Raw genomic sequence first — 19,999 nt, 5'->3', positions numbered from 1 at the left:
AAATACTGTCCTTGAATTAATAGCAAAAGCATTCGAGATACACATGATGTAATAGCATAAAAGAAGCATATGCTACATCAATCATTTTATCATGACCAGGAAGGTGTTTAAGTAGCTGTGCCACCTGTCCCCCTCAACCACATACTGTATATGAAAGTTTGGTGGTGCTGGAGTTTTGAACATTTTTTTAGGAGTGTATCTGTATTTAACGAGTGTCTTAATCCTGGTGACCAGTGGCAGCCAGACACCACTGCCATTGAATCCCAGCTGTTACTGACATGAGTAACTATCCAGCACACAACTTGAAATTAATGTTCTCATTGATACTTTAGATATTGCTATGTCACAAGGGCATATTTCATTCTGTTGCTCAAAGTTCATTAAAACTTTCTGATCAACAGATCTTTAACTTTAGAACTGAAGTAAATCACAAGCTAAGTCCTCTCTGATTTCATACTTCTCCACTGACACACTTGCTCTACAATCAGTAAATTTAAATACTACATTTTCTTTTCTAATAGCATATACCTAACAAGCAGAATCTTAGTACACTACTGTGTTCTGTACTGTACAGAACTTAGAGCTATAAAAACAATAAAGACACACACACCCCTCCTAATAATAGTAACAATGCTCCCATCCTTTTCTATAGAAACTCTTTTATTTTGATTATGGCTTCTAAAGGTCTACTGTAAGTTAAGTTTTGCCTTTTAAAATGTCATTAAATTGACTGTATACATACACACACAAAAGTATGAACAGAAAGAAAGAAAACTTCATGTTAATTCTGTCAGGAACATACTGACAATCAACAAAGTCTTGAGCAGGGAGAAAAAGGAGAACAATTTGCACACTTTCCAGCAATTTAAACTCCTTCTGTATTCTCTAATTTCAAACTTCTGGCATGGCATAGATTAGGAAGACAGTCTGGTTTATTTCTCATCTGTTAACATAAAGTTTTACCACAATTCATAAATCCAAGCTGAGCTTTTGGTAGCAATCCGAGCTCCTGTTTCTACTGCTTGGTTGTCAGAAGCATCTGGATTTTCTTTCCAAAGGACCTGCTGTTCACAGGCACAAGGAAAGCCTTTAAAAATCCACCTATGTATCCAGGTTATTTATGACTGAAGTCTGCCTCAACATTACAAGTATTATTACATGATGGTATCTATAGGTGGTAACAAAAATGTTCAAGTATTAGTAATCAGTGCCTCAAAGGTCAGTTGCCACATCTTTCCCAGTACTGATAGGACCTTTACCAATCTTTCACAGTTATTTTGCCATAAACATCTGCAATCCTGCAATTAAACATGTCGTATCTTTTGGTTAGCTTGTTTCCCCATACGGCTTCCTTAAGCAAAAAGGCCAAACTCAGCTGACAGTCTGACTTTATTAAAATTCTAGCAAAAATAAAATCAAGCATAACCTTCACCTTTAATGTACCTAGGACATCAGATAGCATAGAATATGTTAAGCCAGTACACAACATGAGCTTCACTCAGGAATGAATGAAAAGAACAGGCAGAGAACGGAAAGTAGAGCCTGAATAAGTCAAATTATCTGCTCATGGAGTAAAGCATGCCTTCTAATGCTGAGTAACTGTATTACCTAAAGAAAGTACAGCTTCATGCCCTGACAAAATGACACAGCAGACAACTGTCAGGGTACGTATGACTCGGCTTGAATCAGAGCCTTCTAATTCTGAGTGGGTAGGGAAGGTTTTATCCTGTCTCACATCACAATCAGATAGTTTGCTGGAGAAGGAAAACTACTGTGCAGCTAAACTATGCAAAGAGATAATTCCACAGTGCTGTTACTGCATCTTCTTAACCCAAACCTTCTTGTCCATTGCAGTCAGTCACTAAACTTGTATTCAGGGTCCTCACCTACTCTTCCTTTCATCATTCTGGTGCATAGCAGACACACCTCCTCCTGCCTCCAAGAAAAGGATTACAGAATCACATGCCTTCCAGCATACATGAACATGTACTTGCAGCTGAGGTGCATGGAATGAATCCAGATTTACATCAGCAGAAACACTGACTGAATTTTTCTCATTTTTTTTAAATTTCTCTGATTACTTTCATCCTGCATCACCTAGCTTACCAAGTTACTTCTGCTACAGTTATATAGTACTACTGCTACTACTAGTACTTTATAATGTTCAGTAGCTGTGCTGGTGGACTCCGCAATTTTTTTCCCCTCTACACAGTAGATAAAATTGGTGCTCTCCTAACAAGAAAAAAATTTAAAGCCAGTGCTACCAGCTTTATAAAGACTACAACAGACAATTTCTTTGCATACTGTTAAAATAATAGTAAAGAACAAAAGCTGATGTTATATTTCTAGAGTTTTAGTTTAAAATAATCCAAAAGCTTTGTCAGCTGGTACTTAGGAGAGCATAGCGCAGAGAGGAGCTATAATGTAGGCAATCAAATGTTGGGCTTTGATGCAACATTTGGTTTTTCATTGAAAAGGGGAAAGGTTTCAAAAGGATCTTGAATTGAGTTCAGAAACACATAGGGCGTATTCAAAACGTAGATGATAATAATAGGCCAAAACACAGACAGCCCAGTGAAATCAAACAACTACTTGCTGCAAAACCTTTCACTGATTTTAAGGAATTTCTGCACAGCACAGAAAGCGAAAATGAAAATCTTGACTGGACTACTAAATATATTGTAAAGTTTTTGTTACAACAGGGACATAAAAGTTCCCTGAATTTAGAGTATTCTCCTAAATTTACATTTACACAAGTCATCCAGCAAATGAGTTGCACATAAAATAGCATTATAACATATTTTATGGCCCATGATGCCCTAGAGTATTATTTTAAATAGAAGTTCATGTCATACTTTATGGAATGAACTACTTGTTATAATGAGCTTTCTTCATTGCTCCACAAATGATTATATCAGTATTTCTCTCATAATTTATCTCTAATGAACCTTTTTTTCTTAACCTGCAAAGGACAAAGACGCACAGATACATTTCTTCCATTAAATTCTCCCTCTTCAGGATGAGGATTGATTTTTGTGATGTTTTCTTCCCATACCTGGTCGAGCCAGACGTATCAGAGATATGTAAACATCATGGCAGTCTCGTTCCTGAGGGATGACCAGCTGGATGACCTGGAAGTTCTTGCACCGGATCAGTAATGGGCAACCAGTGGCAGTGGTGGCCTGCTTCTCAATAGAGGAAATTTGGCTGTGGAGAACCTGCAGGCAATTTAAAACAGTAATGCTAGTCAAATCTTTAGGAAGAAAAATAATTATTTATAATGATGTGCCAGGGCAGGCACAGTAGCTTCCACTACTGTTTCAGAAAATCCCCACTCTCCTCCTCTTGTAGTTAGGTTCCTATCTCCAACTTCAGGCTCAAGCAGCTTGATACATCACCTGCAGACAAAGAGGCATTTCTGGAGTGTTACAGCTGCTCAAACATTAGCCTGCTCATGTCACCCAAAGCTTTTTGTTTGCTTGCTTTAGTGTAAGCTAGTGTTTGTCAAAGCTATTTTCATCTATTTCCACAGTGAAAAGGTGAACCAGCATCAGTTTCATAAGGCTAAAATATTGTGCCTCCTCATGGGTAGAATGGTAATGTTGATACAATTTTAAATACTGCATCAAACGACATGAAACATTACAATAAAAACCTGGTCAGGAATAGTGGAGGAAGATGGAGTTAATTAGTGCAAAAATGGACAAGGGGTGCATAATTAAGCTGCATAAAAGACTCTCAAATGTATGACACCAAGCAATAGCTGTACCTATATGTGTACACGTGTGCTGGTTTTGGCTGGGTAGAGTTAATTTCCTTCACAGTGGCTGGTATGGGGCTGTGTTTTGGATTTGCACTGAACACAGTTGATAACGGAGAGATGGCTTTGTTATTGCTTACACAGAGCCAAGGCCTACTGCAATGCTGGCAAGGAGACTGAGAGTGTATGGGGGGCTGGGAAGAGACACAGTCAGGACAGCTGACCCCAACTGACCAAAGGGATATTCCAGACCATGTGGCATCATGCTCAGTATGTAAAGTGGGAGGAAGGAGGAAGCAGGGCACACGGAGTGATGGTTTTTGTCTTCCCAAGTCACTGTTGCATGTGATGGGGGCCTGTTCTTCTGGAGATGGCTGAACACCTGCATGTCTGTGGGAAGCAGTGAATTCATTCCTTGTTTTGCTTTGCCTGTGTGTGTGGCTTTTGCTTTCCCTATTAAACTGTCTTTATCTTAACCCATGAGTTTTCTACCTTCTACCCTTTAGATTCTGTCCCTGATTCTGCTGGTTGGGGGAGTGAGAGAATGACTGCATGGGGCTTGGTCAATGCGTGGGGTTAAACCACAACAAAATGCAATGTAGGTTGTCAATCAATCAAAACAGGTAATTCAAAATACTAATTTATAAAAAAAATTAAAGTATTAAACCAACAAAATCACTGATACAACACTAGCAGAAAGAGAGAAGACCAAGAAAGCCAAGGAAGTAGTTCGCATTCAAGACATTTCTCCTCCACTCTTCCTGGATGATAGGAGCAACAGTGCAGTTTACAGCAGCTGTTCCTCAGTCAATCACATCTGGTATTCATACAGTGAAAGCCCTTCTACTCCTCTTACTCTATCACAGTATCTGGAATCCACTGAAAATTTTTGAAAATTACTAGGCTGGAACTTCACATGGCATCATAAAAGCATCCATATAAACTAATTTACTATGTTTAAAGTAGTTTGGAAGTAATTTTCAAATTAGCATCAGTAAAGTGCCACACACTTACAGCTAAGTGAAATAACAAAAGTTCATACCCAGGTTTCTTTGCGAGTTTCAGAACCATTCTCCACAAATATGACATGGGTAGCTGTTAAATATAAGGTTCCCACCACAGCTCTTCTTGAAGATAAACGATCAAGTAACCTAACATTTTCCACCTACACAAAAAAGTGACAGAGAAAAAAAACCAAATAATTAGGCTATGACAGAGAGCTCAATAGTGAGAGCTGAATGCTCACATTTTGTCTATTACAATGTTATTTTCGGCACATTAAATATCAAAGAAGTATAACTATATGAGAAAATGTGATTATATTATGTGATCTACTTCCAGATCTTCCTTAATGTTCCTTTTTTTCCCCTCTCTTGTGGTACTCTGTATTCAAAATCCTGTTTAGTAACACTTCCAAAGACAGTTTCTCCCTTGAGCTCTTCCTTGTGCTCTCATCTTACCAAAACACCGTGACAGCAAGGCAGGCCCTGTCTTTCAGCTAAACTCTAGCTCCATGTTTTCCATTCAAGCCATTCCAGCTAAATTAAAATAATAATAATAAGCAGGAGATAATAGTGGTAGAGTGTCTTTCTTCAATGGGTCTCAGGCAAATTTTCTCCCATGCAAATCTCTGTTAAGATTTAAAACAACATTAAAAGAGTTAAAAGAGTTTAAAAGAAGCATTTTGATGTTTGTCCCTACATTCCTGTTAATGCTCACAGCAGCGGTCACACTGGAAGATTTTGCCTTCAGTCACTTTTCAATGGGACTCAAGAACTCCACTTCCACTGCTCTCCCACCCTGAGCACAAAATGGGCATTCTCTCTTTGCTGCACTCCTGACAACAGGACATTATTAACTATATATCCATAGCATGTTATTAACTCTCAGATCACCAGCTTGTGACTTGTACATCATTAATGTTTTGTATATGGCATGTACTATAGGCACCTACTAGGGGTAGGAACTAGATGATCTTTAAGGTCCCTTTGAACACAAATCATTCTAGGCTTCTATGATTTCTGACTAAGAAACTAAAATAATAAAAAAATAAACAAGTTGGATATTCAGTGGGATGAAACCTGCCCAAAACAGTTACCAATTTGCTGCCATGGATTTGACGGATCTTCTATTACAACAATTTTAAAACTAAAATTAGTCGGTTTTCCTGAAAAACAGAATGCCAGCATCTGAGGATTACATGTTTGCAATGTGTATTCCAGATATATTGGACTATTTTAAAAATAGCAATAAAGAAAACCTTAACATGAAAATAAGGCAGTTTGGTAGCAAAATGCTTAAAATCAAACAATTATTAAAGCAGAGTCTTCTCCCTCAAGGCCAGTTATAATTTGTTTTAAACGAAAATAAAACTATTTATTTAAAAAAACCCGAAACTCCTAGAAAGCATGGATGAAGTCTTTTCCCAGGGCCATCTACTTCAGAGGTCATGTATTGGCTGGAGGAGGAATGGAAGAAATACAGTATTAACCCAGCAGTATGCAAAAGAGGAGGAATGACACAAAAGAAGAATGTAGGCAGTGCCCTTCTTAAAAGAACCCATAAAACCAATAAAAATCAGCATTGTCTGGATGAAAAAAAGTCCCTACACTGCCGTCCAGCCAACAAGGACTCTGCTGCACAGGCACTGATCTTGCACAAGGCACTCATCACCCCAGCCTACAAAGTGAGCTGCCATGGGCCATGACACCCAAGCAAAGCAGGCATCCACACAGCGGGGCAGGGCAGAGGGACGAATTTCCAGACCTCCTGGGTCACATCCTTCCCTCCTCATCAATCACAGCCCCATGACTGAAAAATGCTAACCAACCAAGCTCCTCTTTGGTTGTGGTTTCATTTTTTTTTAATACAGAGCTACAAATAAATTAAAGGTTGGATGTGAATGAACAGGAACAGTTGCAGTAAGAGCTGTGTGGTAAGTCTGATTTCCTCAAAGCAAATGCAGTGGCTGCACTGGGGGAGATCAGAATTCACCTCTCTCTGCAGTTTGTCTCTCAAGAACAGACATTGGCAGCAGCTGAAGGAAGAGTGTGAGAGGCAGGCATGTACTCATGCTCCCCCAGGATCTCAGCTCAGCTCTGGGGCCTTCCTAAGCTGAGGTCATACATTTTAACAGACATAACTGTGTTTACATTCCATTAATTTTATTAAATAACATTTTGAATCTCTGTAACCCATTGGCATCCATAACAACCAGTGAGAGTGAACTGCACATTTCAGCTATACGTTGTAAAATAAAATCCCTTCCTCCTGCTCTTTTTTAATCTGCCAGCATGTAACGTGCCACACATGCTGTTACAGATCCTCCCCTCCATCCTCATGTTCCAAGAGTGAAGAGCCCAACTTTAAATAGTTGTGACCTTTATGGAAGCCATTCCAGACAAGCTCTTCCACACTTCGATTATTCTGCATGAGGTCTACTTCCTGAGAAGAGGTCAAAAGTGCAAACAGAATTCAAAAGTTGGATGTATGACAGGTTTTTGTAGTTTGTGTAGTGGAATAGTAATGTTCCTGTTTTGCTTTCTATTTAGTTTTTAAAAGTTCTCAAACGTTGCTTACGTTTTTGTCCTCTGCTGAACACAGTGGAGTTTGTGTTAATTGTTTTTTGGGGTGTGTTTTTTGGTTTTTGGGTTTTTTTAGAACTAGCAATTGTAACTCTTAGTCATGCCTGCATACATAAGATCTACCCACCATGTGTATTATCTTGTATTTATTAATGATAAATTTAGTCCATCAGTATAATGAGGCATTGCTCAATCTTCAATTTCATTCTGCTGATCAAAGGATTCAGAGAATGAGCCTTCTTTCTTCTTCTGCACTCTCCCAGTCAGGAAAAGAAAGCCAAGACCAGCAGTGTCATTAAACCTAGAGAGTCTGGGAATAGAGGAGATGAGAATATGTTCATTTCCACAAGGGGGGAACACACGTTGCAATAGTGCTTTGGAAGAAGAGGAGTTTTTGTATCTAAAAAGTCACAACATGCTGAGAAATCAGCATCAATAGCCAAAATTTAAATTTAATATCATAAAGAGATAATCTTTTTTTTTTCCCTAAAAAACAGTGCTCTGTTTTTTCACCAAAATGACTGTAGACTTTATTGGAAAATGTAGGAAATTATGCATGTACATGTCAGGAAAAAGCATAGAGACCATGCGTCTTGGTTTGAAAGAGAGGTGTCTGTTAAGGAAGGCAGGAGCCTCCCTTGGAATGGAAAATGTAAACCTCTTCCCTCCAAATTATTGTAATTTTGGAATTAAGGGGCTTTCAGGCAAATATATGGGAACAGGAAGAACGGGTCCTTATTAGTATATATAAGAAGGCAATAACACAGAAACACTGGCTTAACCTGACAGAGTCAGGGTACAACCTGACACCCTGCTGAGCAGGCTGGTGGCAGCAGTCCTGTTTGAAAGGATAGATATGGTTCTGTTGTTGAAGTGGTGATCATGTAGAAAGGCCTGGTCTTCCTCTGAAGGTCCAGTGGTGGTTATGTAGCTCTTGTCCTCTGGGAACCCAGTAGGTAGGGCTTGTGGTGTTCCAAACCTCAGATTATATGGAGGTAGGAAAGCTAGGTCCCTCCCCCCGGGCAGAGCATCTCACAATGGGACGATGTAACGTTATGAGTCAGGCAGTGAGGTTAGATGTTGCAGCGGGGATACTGCAACACGCATATATCAAACCAGGAGTCCCGTGAAAAAGAAACAAATATATACGGACGGATTCTTGCTAGATGTTTCAGAGATGTTTATTTCCCCAGCCGCATGGCCGGGCTCTGCTGAGGGACTCTCACAGTCGGGGCCCGAGCTGCTTTGCCCGCGCAGGGGAACACAAACCAACCAATGGGGAACGAGGCTGAGCAGGGGCAGGGAAACCCCGTGCCTCCCTCAGGGCTCCCGGGGCGGGGGGAGGAGACCCCAACATCTCACCCGTTTTATTTTAATAAAAGGAGAATGAAGACAACTGGATAAACATAACAAGAACAGTTTCAAAACAAAACAAGCCACCCTCCTGAGTCTTTAAATGTCCAAACAAATTCTGTGGAACATCTCAGGGCTGACAGAAGGGAGACAGAACTCTCTGGACATGCCTGTGGGGAAACTGAGGCAGGAGAGGGTTTAATTTCTTTCCTCCCCCTTTTCATCCCCCCATCGGCATCGGAAAGGGATTTTTGGGGAAACAATTGGCAAAGGCAGGGGTTTGTAAGGGAAACCATGGATGAAAAAACGGATTGGGAATAAACTGGGGATAGGGTAAACTTAGGAAAGGGTTCATATTGGGTATAGGGTAAAAGGGGAAATTAGGCTGTGGGTAGGGAAATTGCTGGAATGGATATTGTTTATAATTTTGTGCATAACGGCTGCCTTTGACGGGAATACCTCCAGGCCCAGTAACATTCGCTGCTTGTAAACCCTTCTTTCCTTGCACTATATCAAATTGAACAACTTCCCCATCTCCTACACTTTGCAGGTAATTTTTAGGGTTATTCCTTTTAATGGCAGTTCTATGGATGAATAAATCTTCCCCTGTATCATCTCGTGTTATAAATCCATAGTTGTTTTTCACATTGTACCATTTCACAGTTCCTGTGACTTTCGTTGCTAGAACGTCTCCCATCACGTGCTTGCGTGTCTGTCGTGGCTGCTGGTCCCGCGTGGCCGCCGCCTCGCCGACTCCGACGTCTCGGTCAGGCCCCCGCGCCGCGGCCGCTCTGTGCTCTCTGCACGACCCCGCTCCAGCGCCTGTCTGGGCTCTGCACGGCTCCGCTCCGCAAACTCCACGCTGCTTTGAGAGCGGCCCCGTTTCGGCTCGGCGCTGCACTGCACAGCTTCTCGTGTCGCTGTGGAAACCGCCGCTTCTCCCTGCATAGGGCTCTCCGAGCCGTATGCACAGAGCGGGCTTCCACGCTGACCTCCGCTTCCTGGCTGCTCGTGGCCCACGGCACCCATGGCGCCTGCGGCATCGCTCCCTCACTCGCGGCCGCGTAGCCGGGGACCCCGAGACAGGGATGGGGTCCGCGGTAAGGCGCGCGCTCCCGAGGGGGCCGGGCCCATCCAGCGCAGGCACCTCCGCTGGCACAGCTGCAGTCATACACTCCTGGGGTGGCCGCCACGCGGTCTCGGCCACGGGAGAAGTATGATCTTCTGCTTTAGGGGTAATGGGATCATACAGATGCTCCTGAAGAGCGTCACTGATTATAAAGGATCCACGGAGAGCTTCTATTGCTAGTCCATCCCTTAGCTTATCACAGATCTCGTTCCAGAAACACTCCTGAGAATATCCAGGAGGTTTGATATCAAAAAGTAAGTCTCGAGAAATATAGGGGAACTCTTTGAAAAGCCAGATAAAAAAGTGTTCAAGATCTCCCGGTTCCAATACTTTTTTGTTTTGTTGTTCAAGGATCCCTTTTACTTCTAGATACATTTTTTTCTGTGGCTCAGAGAGCCCCATTTCCCACGATTCTTCCATAGTCCAGATATGCAATAGCAAAACAAAACCAAGAAGAGGAATCCAAAGTTTCCAGGGTTTACTCACACAAATCAGTCACGGGGATCGTTCTGCTCGCAATCTTCCACCATATGTTGCAGCGGGGATACTGCAACACGCATATATCAAACCAGGAGTCCCGTGAAAAAGAAACAAATATATACGGACGGATTCTTGCTAGATGTTTCAGAGATGTTTATTTCCCCAGCCGCATGGCCGGGCTCTGCTGAGGGACTCTCACAGTCGGGGCCCGAGCTGCTTTGCCCGCGCAGGGGAACACAAACCAACCAATGGGGAACGAGGCTGAGCAGGGGCAGGGAAACCCCGTGCCTCCCTCAGGGCTACATGGCAGGGGAGGGACCCCAACAGTTAGATGGCCCATTAACAGAAGGTCTACCCTGGAGGGAGTTACCAGGGATGTGTCATGGAAGAGATAAAGAACCCTGCCCCACCTGGTTTCAACAGATGGTGATAGAATACATACTTTTGGTTACATCTTACAGTGTAACCAAAGCCACCATGCACATGTGCTTTGCCTAAAATGAACAGCTGGTGGGAGAGACCAGATCAGAAAATATAGATCTGTAAAGCTGAGAGCTGGAAGACCTCAAGGAGGTAAAAGCAAAGCCTTAACCAAGGCAGTCTAGAGAGTGGCATCTAAGTAAAACTTTGATAATTTAAATAATTAATTTGAAGCTCTTACCCATGTCTTTTTTTTTTTTTTTTTTTTTTTTCTGATGACTGTGGTTGTCTAGGCTTAAAGAAAAGGCCACCAGGAGATTTATTTCAATGACTACAACCGCTTACATGGAGATAAATAAAGTTGCCCAGAAACTCTATTTTCAATGCAACACAGATGACAGAAAAAAGGAGGCAAAAATAGAAGTTAAAGGGAACACAGATTAAGAACAGATGGAAGGCATTTTTTAGTCAGAGAATAAGCATGACAAATGACTTAAACAAGGTTTCCAGGAGGTCATTCAAGAAAATAATGTCATATTAGGGAAAATCATGGGCCAGTTTTCTTCAGGTTCAACTCCCACCAGTTTCAATGGGTCTCCCACCTAAGGAAGAGTAAATGTATATGCATATGTATATGTATATGTATATGTATATGTATATGTGTATGTGTATGTGTATGTATATGTATATGACCCTGAAAGCATTTGGAAAAGTTTGGATGCCAAAATGTTATTCCTAAAAATATTCATGTACCCTAATTTGTTTTCATTTTTAGTTTAGATAACTTTTTAAATAAGCTTTGACTGCATGGCCTATATTTGAATGCTTTTTGAATATGCTACCTTTGTCCTTATGTCTTAAAGCTGTTTCTCCAAACACATCAGCATGGCAAAACAGTGCAGAAGTTACTGCTACTATTTCAGGCTGTTCACAGTTCCACATGGGAAAGCTCTTTCATATAAATGCAGGATCAGTTCTGACACTGGGCTCAGACTGAGCAGGGAAAGGGGAGAAAAACAAAACTGGCAGATTGGCCAGAACTGGAGCTTTCTGTCAGAGCAAAGCTCATGTGCAGCATGCAGATGCTATCTGACAAAAAATGGTCTCTACTGTAGGATTTTCAAATGAAATGAAATTTTGAATTATGAAAAACCATCTCAAAGAGTTTTGTTCTCACTACATAGGTTTTAAGTCTATGTGTTTGCTTCCTATGCATTAGCTAACCTGAAGTAGAAAACACTTGAGCAGCCAGTTCGGCCATGGTCATCACTGACCTGCCCATTATCACTGAGCATCTTGAAGAAGCTGAAAAGCCTATTTGTCAGCCAAGAACAAAAGAGATCAGCTCCTGTTTCAGCAAATGTTCCCCGTTCCTTTAGGAGGAACCCTGACTAATTTGTCTCCTCCAATTCCTTATCACAAGGAGAAAGGCCAAAAACCCTCCCAGCCAGGAGAAAGCTGCCATTAAAGGTAAGCAGGGAATGTCCTCACTCAGGCCACATCCTCAGGAGCTTCTCTACTGTTCACAGTTAAAATTCATTGCTTTGCAACAACCTGTGAAAGCAAGTTTCATATAAAAGCTGATAAAGTACCTTGAAATTTGACTGTACAAATGAGTTTCAGTGATTCTTCAAGGGTAAAGAAAGGCCACTTTCACTAAGATCTCTGCTGCTAAAAAGGTTGACCCAAAGCCAAGGAACAGGGCTGGGCCCCAGGGGCACACACCCCTACAAATGCTTCTTGTCCATCCCCTTGGGCTCCTAGACTGACATGGGACTTCTGCTGCCTTCCCTATTCTCCTTATGATGTCACACACATGAGTAAAAGCAGGAAGAAACCGCATCCTGGGAATTCATGACAGGACTCTCACTGGCCTCAGCACTGCAGGCAGACAAAAGCTAAGGGAAGAGCTTGTGAAAGCCAAAAGCCTGAGCCTAATGAGAAAAAAGGAGCACAGCTGGTGTGGTTTGAGGCCAAGTGGAATATTTGAGCTTTCTTCACCCTGGTTGACCCCAGCTATCCATGTGTTTAGCATAATTCCTTAGAGTGAAAAAAGACAACATAGAAAAGATCAAATGCTATTACTTTTTTTTTTCAACACAAAGATAGCAGTGTTGTACTTGCTAAACAAAATATACAATAAGTGATCTTTTTTGCATGATCTTGGAACAAGAATAAAAGAAAATTGAATTGCCAATTGATGCTGCCTTTTAATGTGGTTTCTATTCTATTTCATAAGAATCATAAAAACTGTACTTGATCCATGTTACTTTTTTATATTTCCATCTCTGAAAAGATCTGCCAAGTGAAATAATACACAATCAGTCTATGAAGTTAGATGGTTGCATATGTCAAAAGACTCAAACAAAGCCAAAAGTAAATCACTAAATTTAAGCAAACACACCTTAAGCATTGTAAAAAGTTTCCTCAGGGCAAATCTGGCAGGATGGGGGAAAATATTCAAGAAAAATCTAAACAAGTTTAATTTATTAAAGGACTCAAGTGAAATAAAAATACTGGGAAAGAGCTGGAAAAGGAATGATTCATAATAGCAAGACAGAGAACAAACTACCTAATAATTTGGCTTTAAAAAAAAGAAACTATTGTCTGCTAAGATCTATGAAAAGAGTGAGGTCAGCACCACATTATCAGATATACCTGAGTAGCAGCTGTATAATGGGAGCAGCAAACAGGAACCTATTACAAGAGTATACAGCATTGCAATATGGTGTCAACATTGTAATACAAGGCTCATACATCAAGTTTTTTCTTTCAGTCTGTATTATCTAGAAAAGAAGAAGAGAGCAACTAAGGGTATTCTATTAAAAATCCTATCTAAGAGCTTCAATCTAGGAAAAATAGGGCTTCCTCAAGGCAGTAAATCTTAATACACTTGCCAAATTGGTTTAGATTTGGTTCTGAAAAGATATATAGGGAGAAAGAATTCCCCATGCAGCCAAGGGATACTGAAAAGAAATATATCCTTAAACTCCTGTATTTAACACAGGCTTTTCTGTTCCATGTTTAAAACCATGCCCTGTTCAGCAGCCTATTTTAGAGCAGCAGTACAAAGCCATTTCAGCTGTGCAGGCCACGAGAGATTTGCATTAAAAATGGATTTGTAGGACTCCCTTTTCTGGTGGTAGGGACCTGTCCTTCTCAGCAGAGTACACCTGCACAGCAGGAAATGTCAGTGTGCATTTTCTACTGCAAATAGATCATTCCTTTAGTTTACAGACATCAATAGCTCAAATCCCACCCACTTGGGTCCATTAACAGCAGGCCTAGAGATTCCAGCCTTGACCACCCCAAAGCCAAACTTCCCAAATCCTTCATTCCAACCTCAGTCTCCTACTGTGCATAAAAAAAATCAAAGAGGACCCTACAGACATGCTGTCTTAATGATTTTCAGTACTATTTTTCAAGTGCAATAAGGTTTAGAGTTACTGGTTTAGACACAAGTACCAAGACAACATTACTGGACCCAGAACAGGCTAAACAATTTTTAACCATGATGTAAAGTGAGAAGACAGTTACGGAATCAGAAAACACCAGCTGAATTGTAAGATACACTCTCTAAGTTGTAGGCTTAGAGGAAAGTACAGAAACCTCCTTCACACAATACTCAAAAAGCAGAAAATCAACTTGGCACTTAAAAGACATTGCAGTAATGTGTCTGCTGTAACCTAATGACCCAAAATACCAATAAAAGGCAAAGGCCATGCCAGCCTCACCTCTTCTAGCTTTTCTAAGTAGCAAACTAAATAAAAGTTTAGCCAAACTCTAGTACTATAGTGAAGTGCCTGTGGCACTCCATTCCCCAGCTTGTGGGGGAAACTTCCAGTCCCCATCCCCAGGTGTTTCATGATAATCACCTCAGGACTGCTGCCACCTTTCTACATAACTGAAATAAATCAAACTTTTCCAAAAGGAATTGTAGCTTAGATACAGAGAACATAACTATAATATCACATCTTATCTCAGCAGAAGGCACACAGAGAGCAGTGGTAGAATATGCTAACTTACCTTAAAAAAAAAAGGTGGAGATCCAGCAAACCAGAACATGTAGTTGGAGAGTAAAGACTGGGCATGCTGGGTTCAATTTTGCTATTGACCTGGACAAGCACCTGGACAAATACTTTGCCATTTACATTGTCATATATAAAGTGGATATAAATTATATGGGTCTCCTGATGGAGACTTTGTGAAAAAAGAACATGTCATAGAACTATAAAAAAGCAAGAATTATGGAAAGTAGATTGAAAACAAAAGCAAACACACAACTCATTTACACATGCTGGAAATTTGTTCTGTGAAGTATCTGGTAGAAAGATTTGTCATTAACATGGGAGCATATCTTCAACTCTGCCTGAGAGAGGCATCATCGAAAGGAAATACCTCACCATAACATAACAAAAATGAAAGCACTCGAGCAACTCAAGTCATCCCAAGTATTCTGTTAACACTGAGCCAAAAGAATTTCTGGGCTGTCCACTGAAGACAGCTAGTACACCAGGGATAAATCTGATGTGTTCTTCATTATAATGCCATTCTGTAGGCCTGCTGCCAATATAAAAAGACAAATGATATGCAGAGTCACAAACAAAATAAAGTAACTGATTAACTACAGTGCATGAAGTTGCCCTATGAACATATCTACAGAGCTCTGCTAGCTATCATCCTGTCCATGATCAGACATATCTCTACACATGCTCATAAAACGTGCTTCTAATCTGTTCAAAAGCATTGCTGATTTCTTTTTTTCTGACTGTTATGAGCCGTTTGTCATATTTTGGGTCTGGAGAGTTATCCTAAACTATCTTGCTGTTCAATCCAAATTCATGTCAGTCACTGGTTTGACTAATTTTTAATTTTTAAAAGGGTATGGGAGCTATATATAATTCCATTTAGCAATGAGGGACTGTTTCCAACTCTTAAATGTACTTAAAATTACAGCCTTCATACATAGGATGGCATTTACCTTGTGAAAATGTAGTGCCTACATCTGTTCATACAGGCATACATCACATATGCACCCTATTTCTACCAAGAGTATAATGATAGAACAATAGTGGTCAGTACATCAAATAGTGTGTTAGCAGGTGGATACACCTGGGAAAGCACCAGAATGGCTTTTGCAGTGGGAAATCCTACTCCAGAAGAGTCTTGCAAAACAGTGTGTGGGCAAAAAGATGCATAGGAGCTTCAACACAGACAAACAAAAGTAGAATACCTACAGGAAAAGCAACCCAAAACATATCTACAGAACAATGTACTCGACACAGGGAAGAGGTCTTGGTGTCATTGATGACATTTCTCTCAAATTATCAGAATCTGGCAGGTTGTGATCAAGATTTACTGTGAAGGCGTGAATAAGGTGAACATGGAATTTTTATTGAACAAATTCTTGAAGCTAGAAGGAAGGAATACTGAAGGAAGCTACTCAGGACGTTTTAACAGAAGAAGGTAATTTTTGTAAAGCCACAACCTTCTGTAACTGGCTTCCATGCAGGCTGTGGAGCCAGAGAGTGTCAGCCTGTCTATAAGGAGCACTGGCTAACTCACACAGAGAGGTCCATCAATGGACACTAATGTAACTAGGAAGAGTTGGATCTAACACAACTGTAGATGCTGAGAAGCTGCAGAATGTGGCCAGGTCTAAATGCTCTTTCTCCTCTGTCACACCGACACAGAGTAGTGATCTTAATGAACTACTGATCCAATTGGTATGGAATTACCATCTGCTTTTTTAATGTCTGTTATGTTCTATCAGATTAATTTTAATATTTATGAACCATAGATCACTACAGTCATATTTCACTTAAAATTAAAACAATTGCTGAGACCTAATGGGCACCATGGAATATAGAGCTCCCTTTGAAGGAAAAGCTTTTACTTGGGCCAAGAATATTTTTTTCAGATATGATCAACTTTATTAATTTGCTAAGTATGGGATTTATCTTGATTTTCCATTTGGCTGGGTTTGTGAATCAAGGAAAGTGTCATTATTCTGAGATTAATACCTTTGCAGAGCCAGGCAGTCACTTCTCAAATTTCTCTCAGGACAAGATTGTATGGAATCAGGAAACATGACACCAGAGATTAACACATGATACTGTGAGCTTTCCCTTACCTATTTTTATATTACTGACACTGGAAATAATTTCATGTTCAATTCCAAATTATCAAAACCAAATTCAATAAAAACAAAAGAAAAAAAAAACAAACACTGTTCCAGTGATGGATTTTAAGCTGAGGGTTTAAAAAAAAAATCAAATGTATCAATTCTGTTAGGTAGCTGTAGATACACTGATTTTTCAGTGTATTTAGGAGTAACTGAAGAGATGAAGTATTTCAGTAGTGACTCATGTTGATTTTCTACATTTATGTTGGAAATTTTAAAGGATTTTTGTACCCCTTATACCTTCAAATCATGCCTTCTAATCTGCTCTATTATATCAGATACCTTTTAGCATAGCTATAATGTAAGAGACTGCCAGGATCCAGGACTGCAGAATCACCTCACACTGAGTTAAGATTTTCAGTGACCTGAGGCATTGGTAAAGTGCCTTCTCATAGTACGAGATACAGAAATGGGTTTTACATACGCAGAATAATATTTTCAGGACCTGGTTGTAGAAAAGAAAACAGATAAGCTTCCATTGCCTGCAACAGGGACTTGCCTGGGTCTTCCATTCACAGCAAATACAACCATTTATTTTTAGGATATTTTCCTACCCTTCTTAATTTGTTTTCAGCATTTTTTCTCATTCACGCTTTCAGCATTCTTCAGCAAGTAGTCAGAAGCATGTGTTCAGACAACTTTCACTGACTGTATCCTACCTGCAGTAGGATACAATCATACTATTCTGAAATTCTTCCTTCCCAAAAAGGCAGATAACAGATCATGAAATGAGATGAGAGGAAAGGCAGTTGTTATAAAGGCCTATCTTCTTAGTAGATTTACAGCTTAACACCTAAAGGCCAGAAAAGACAGACAAAATACAAGGCCCTAATCTCAAATTCATGTCATCATATTAAATATTGACAATAAATAAATACAAATAAATTCCTTATTTCAGGGGATTGGGTTAATAAATAACTAAATAATTATGAAAATATTTCAAATTAACATATTGCTCTGGTTCACTTTTTTATTATTAATTTTAATCTAAACCTTTTATGTGTTAAAACTGTATTTTTTTTTTTAGAGCAAGGTGGCAATTTCGTTAACAAATACAGGCTTCGTGCTTAGAAAGCTATAGAAAAAGACTGATTACGTAGGCTGAAGATCAAACATGTACGAAAAAACACTAAATCAATTCATCACCGAGTCTGAAATCTTGGGGCAAACTAAGGGCGTCTGAAAAGCAGGTAACACATTTCGTAAAGCAGGTAAAAGCAGGCTCCCATTTCGGATACCTACAGCTCAGGGACAGTGCCTGCGTTAACAGAGGAACTGAATGAGAAGCCCGACAAATCGCCGGCCCACACCGCAGAGCAACGCGCCCACCTCTCGGCGTTTTGGGCAGGTATCATGGCAAGCTGGCCGAAAACCAGCCCTCAGCATCAGCTGGAAGGCCGTAGAGGCCCGCAAGGCTGCGGGTGCAAGGCTCCTTGGGGCTGGAGCCGACGCCGCAGGAGGGGCCGCGGGGATGCTACCGCGGGGATGCTGCCGCGGGGATGCTGCCGCGGGGATGCTGCCGCGGCCGGGGCCGCCCGGCGGAACCCACCTTGGGCATCCGGATGTGCTCCATGGCGGCAGCGCCCGGCCCAGCTCCTCATGCACTGCCTGCCGCCGGCGGAGGCAGCCCTGCGCACCTGGCCTCTCCCGGCTTCCTCCGGCCCTGCTGTTAAAAAGAAATTATTATTTTTTTTAAATAATATCTTTTCATTTTCTGTTTTCCTCGCGTTTTCCGGCGCAGATGGGAAGTAAGAAAGGAGGATTTATTGCCGGCAGAAGACGTGCCCGTGCTGCGATGCCGGCAGGTCAGCGGCTGGCTCCACCTCCCGGCAGCTGCCATGCGGCCCCGGCGGCGGGGATGCTCCGCGCCCGGCCCGGCTCGGCCCGGCTCAGCCCGGCCCCGCCGCCCCGGGCACCGCCACCGCGCCCGCAGCCTCCGCCCCGCGGGCACCGAGGGCGCAACCCGCATGGTCTGCTGGCTTATCCAGAATTACATCGCTCTGCCCTTTCTTTCAGGGAGGATAAGATCGGAAGCATAAAGCTAGCTCTGTCTGAGATCGCCTCCCCCCATTTTATTTGTTCCCTGGCCCAGCGTGTACAGCAACTCAAAGACAAAAGCTGCAGTTACTGAAGCACTGAATTTTGTTTATCTCAAGCTCTGTGTGTCCGTAATTCACGACTTTGCTGCATCCTCCGATTTGCACAAGGGAGTATTTTCTGTGACTCAGAGTTTTCAGCCTTAGGCCAGAAATGCCTTTTCACATCTTTTGCCTTACCTATTTATAGAGATGTGTTACCTCGTGGAGCAAAAAGAAATGACACTGAGACGGTTTTCCCAGTTTACCAGTGTGAAGATAAAGATCGGGTATCTCTAACCATCTTTGAATTGCTGTCATTTTCAGAGCAAAAAGAGAAACTTCTCAGTGTTTATGCCAATGTCCAAATGACTAGAGGTGCTAGTATATTATTTCAGGTACACCATAAATGTAAAATGCCCAGGTCTTCTATATTGATCACAGTATTCCAGCAATTCTTCACAGGTAAGGACTAGCCTCATCAAGGCATAGAAATAAATGTGGAGACCTGTCAAACCCCACAAAGGCCACAGCAAGAGGACTCTGCTCCAGAGCAACAGAAGCTCTCCACATATCCTCTTCTTGCCTGCAGAGAACAGAGCAAGCTTAATTTGTTTTGTGAAAGATAAAATGCGGGTTGAAAATAACACGGGGTTACCAAAAAACTAAGAGGCATTTTACCCCAAGGGAAAGGGAGCAATGGGTACAGCAGCACTGGTTCCAAAGTGTCTCCAAAGTCCTGCCACTTTCTTGCTAGTGAATGGCTATATGAAGGGGTTTTTTCTCCATTTCTTATCCACAAAACCCAGGGCATCAAGGGAGGTTTTTTTTGCATCAACTCTCAGGTTAGAGGAGACAGAAGCTGTACTATCATGAGTGGAAATAAGTCACCCCTGGATTTGACCATTCTGCTTCCTCCTCCCATTTTGGCCCATTTCTGCCCTCCTTTCTCTCATAGTTCGGCTGCTGTTATTGAGCAGGAGTGGCTGTTATAGCCGTAGTCTGAGACACCAT

General features: G+C 41.4%; 1 protein-coding gene across 5 annotated transcripts in view; it reads right to left on the bottom strand.

Moving 5' to 3' along the window:
- The window catches only part of MTMR7 (myotubularin related protein 7), a 52,158-nt gene extending 33,388 nt beyond the window's left edge, over positions 1 to 18,770 (bottom strand). For 3 of the 5 annotated variants that reach the window (XR_011150717.1, XM_069013990.1, XM_069013992.1), the window contains exons 1-3: positions 18,460 to 18,770; positions 4,803 to 4,925; positions 3,056 to 3,218 (exon numbers count right to left, since the gene is read on the bottom strand). Coding sequence is in view for 4 of the 5 variants with exons in the window: in XM_069013990.1 (XP_068870091.1) it covers positions 3,056 to 3,218; positions 4,803 to 4,925; positions 18,460 to 18,483 (310 nt within the window). In the remaining variant the exon portion in view is untranslated. The remainder of the gene's footprint in view (positions 1 to 3,055; positions 3,219 to 4,802; positions 4,926 to 18,459) is intronic. The other 2 variants (XM_069013993.1, XM_069013991.1) reach the window with 2 other exon arrangements.
- Between the last annotated feature and the right edge of the window lie 1,229 nt (positions 18,771 to 19,999).

This window comes from Aphelocoma coerulescens, chromosome 4 (assembly GCF_041296385.1).
Source record: "Aphelocoma coerulescens isolate FSJ_1873_10779 chromosome 4, UR_Acoe_1.0, whole genome shotgun sequence".
Classification (NCBI taxonomy): Eukaryota; Metazoa; Chordata; class Aves; order Passeriformes; family Corvidae; genus Aphelocoma; species Aphelocoma coerulescens.
Note: the sequence above shows the minus strand (reverse complement) of the source record. Positions and strands in the feature narration are given on the sequence as shown.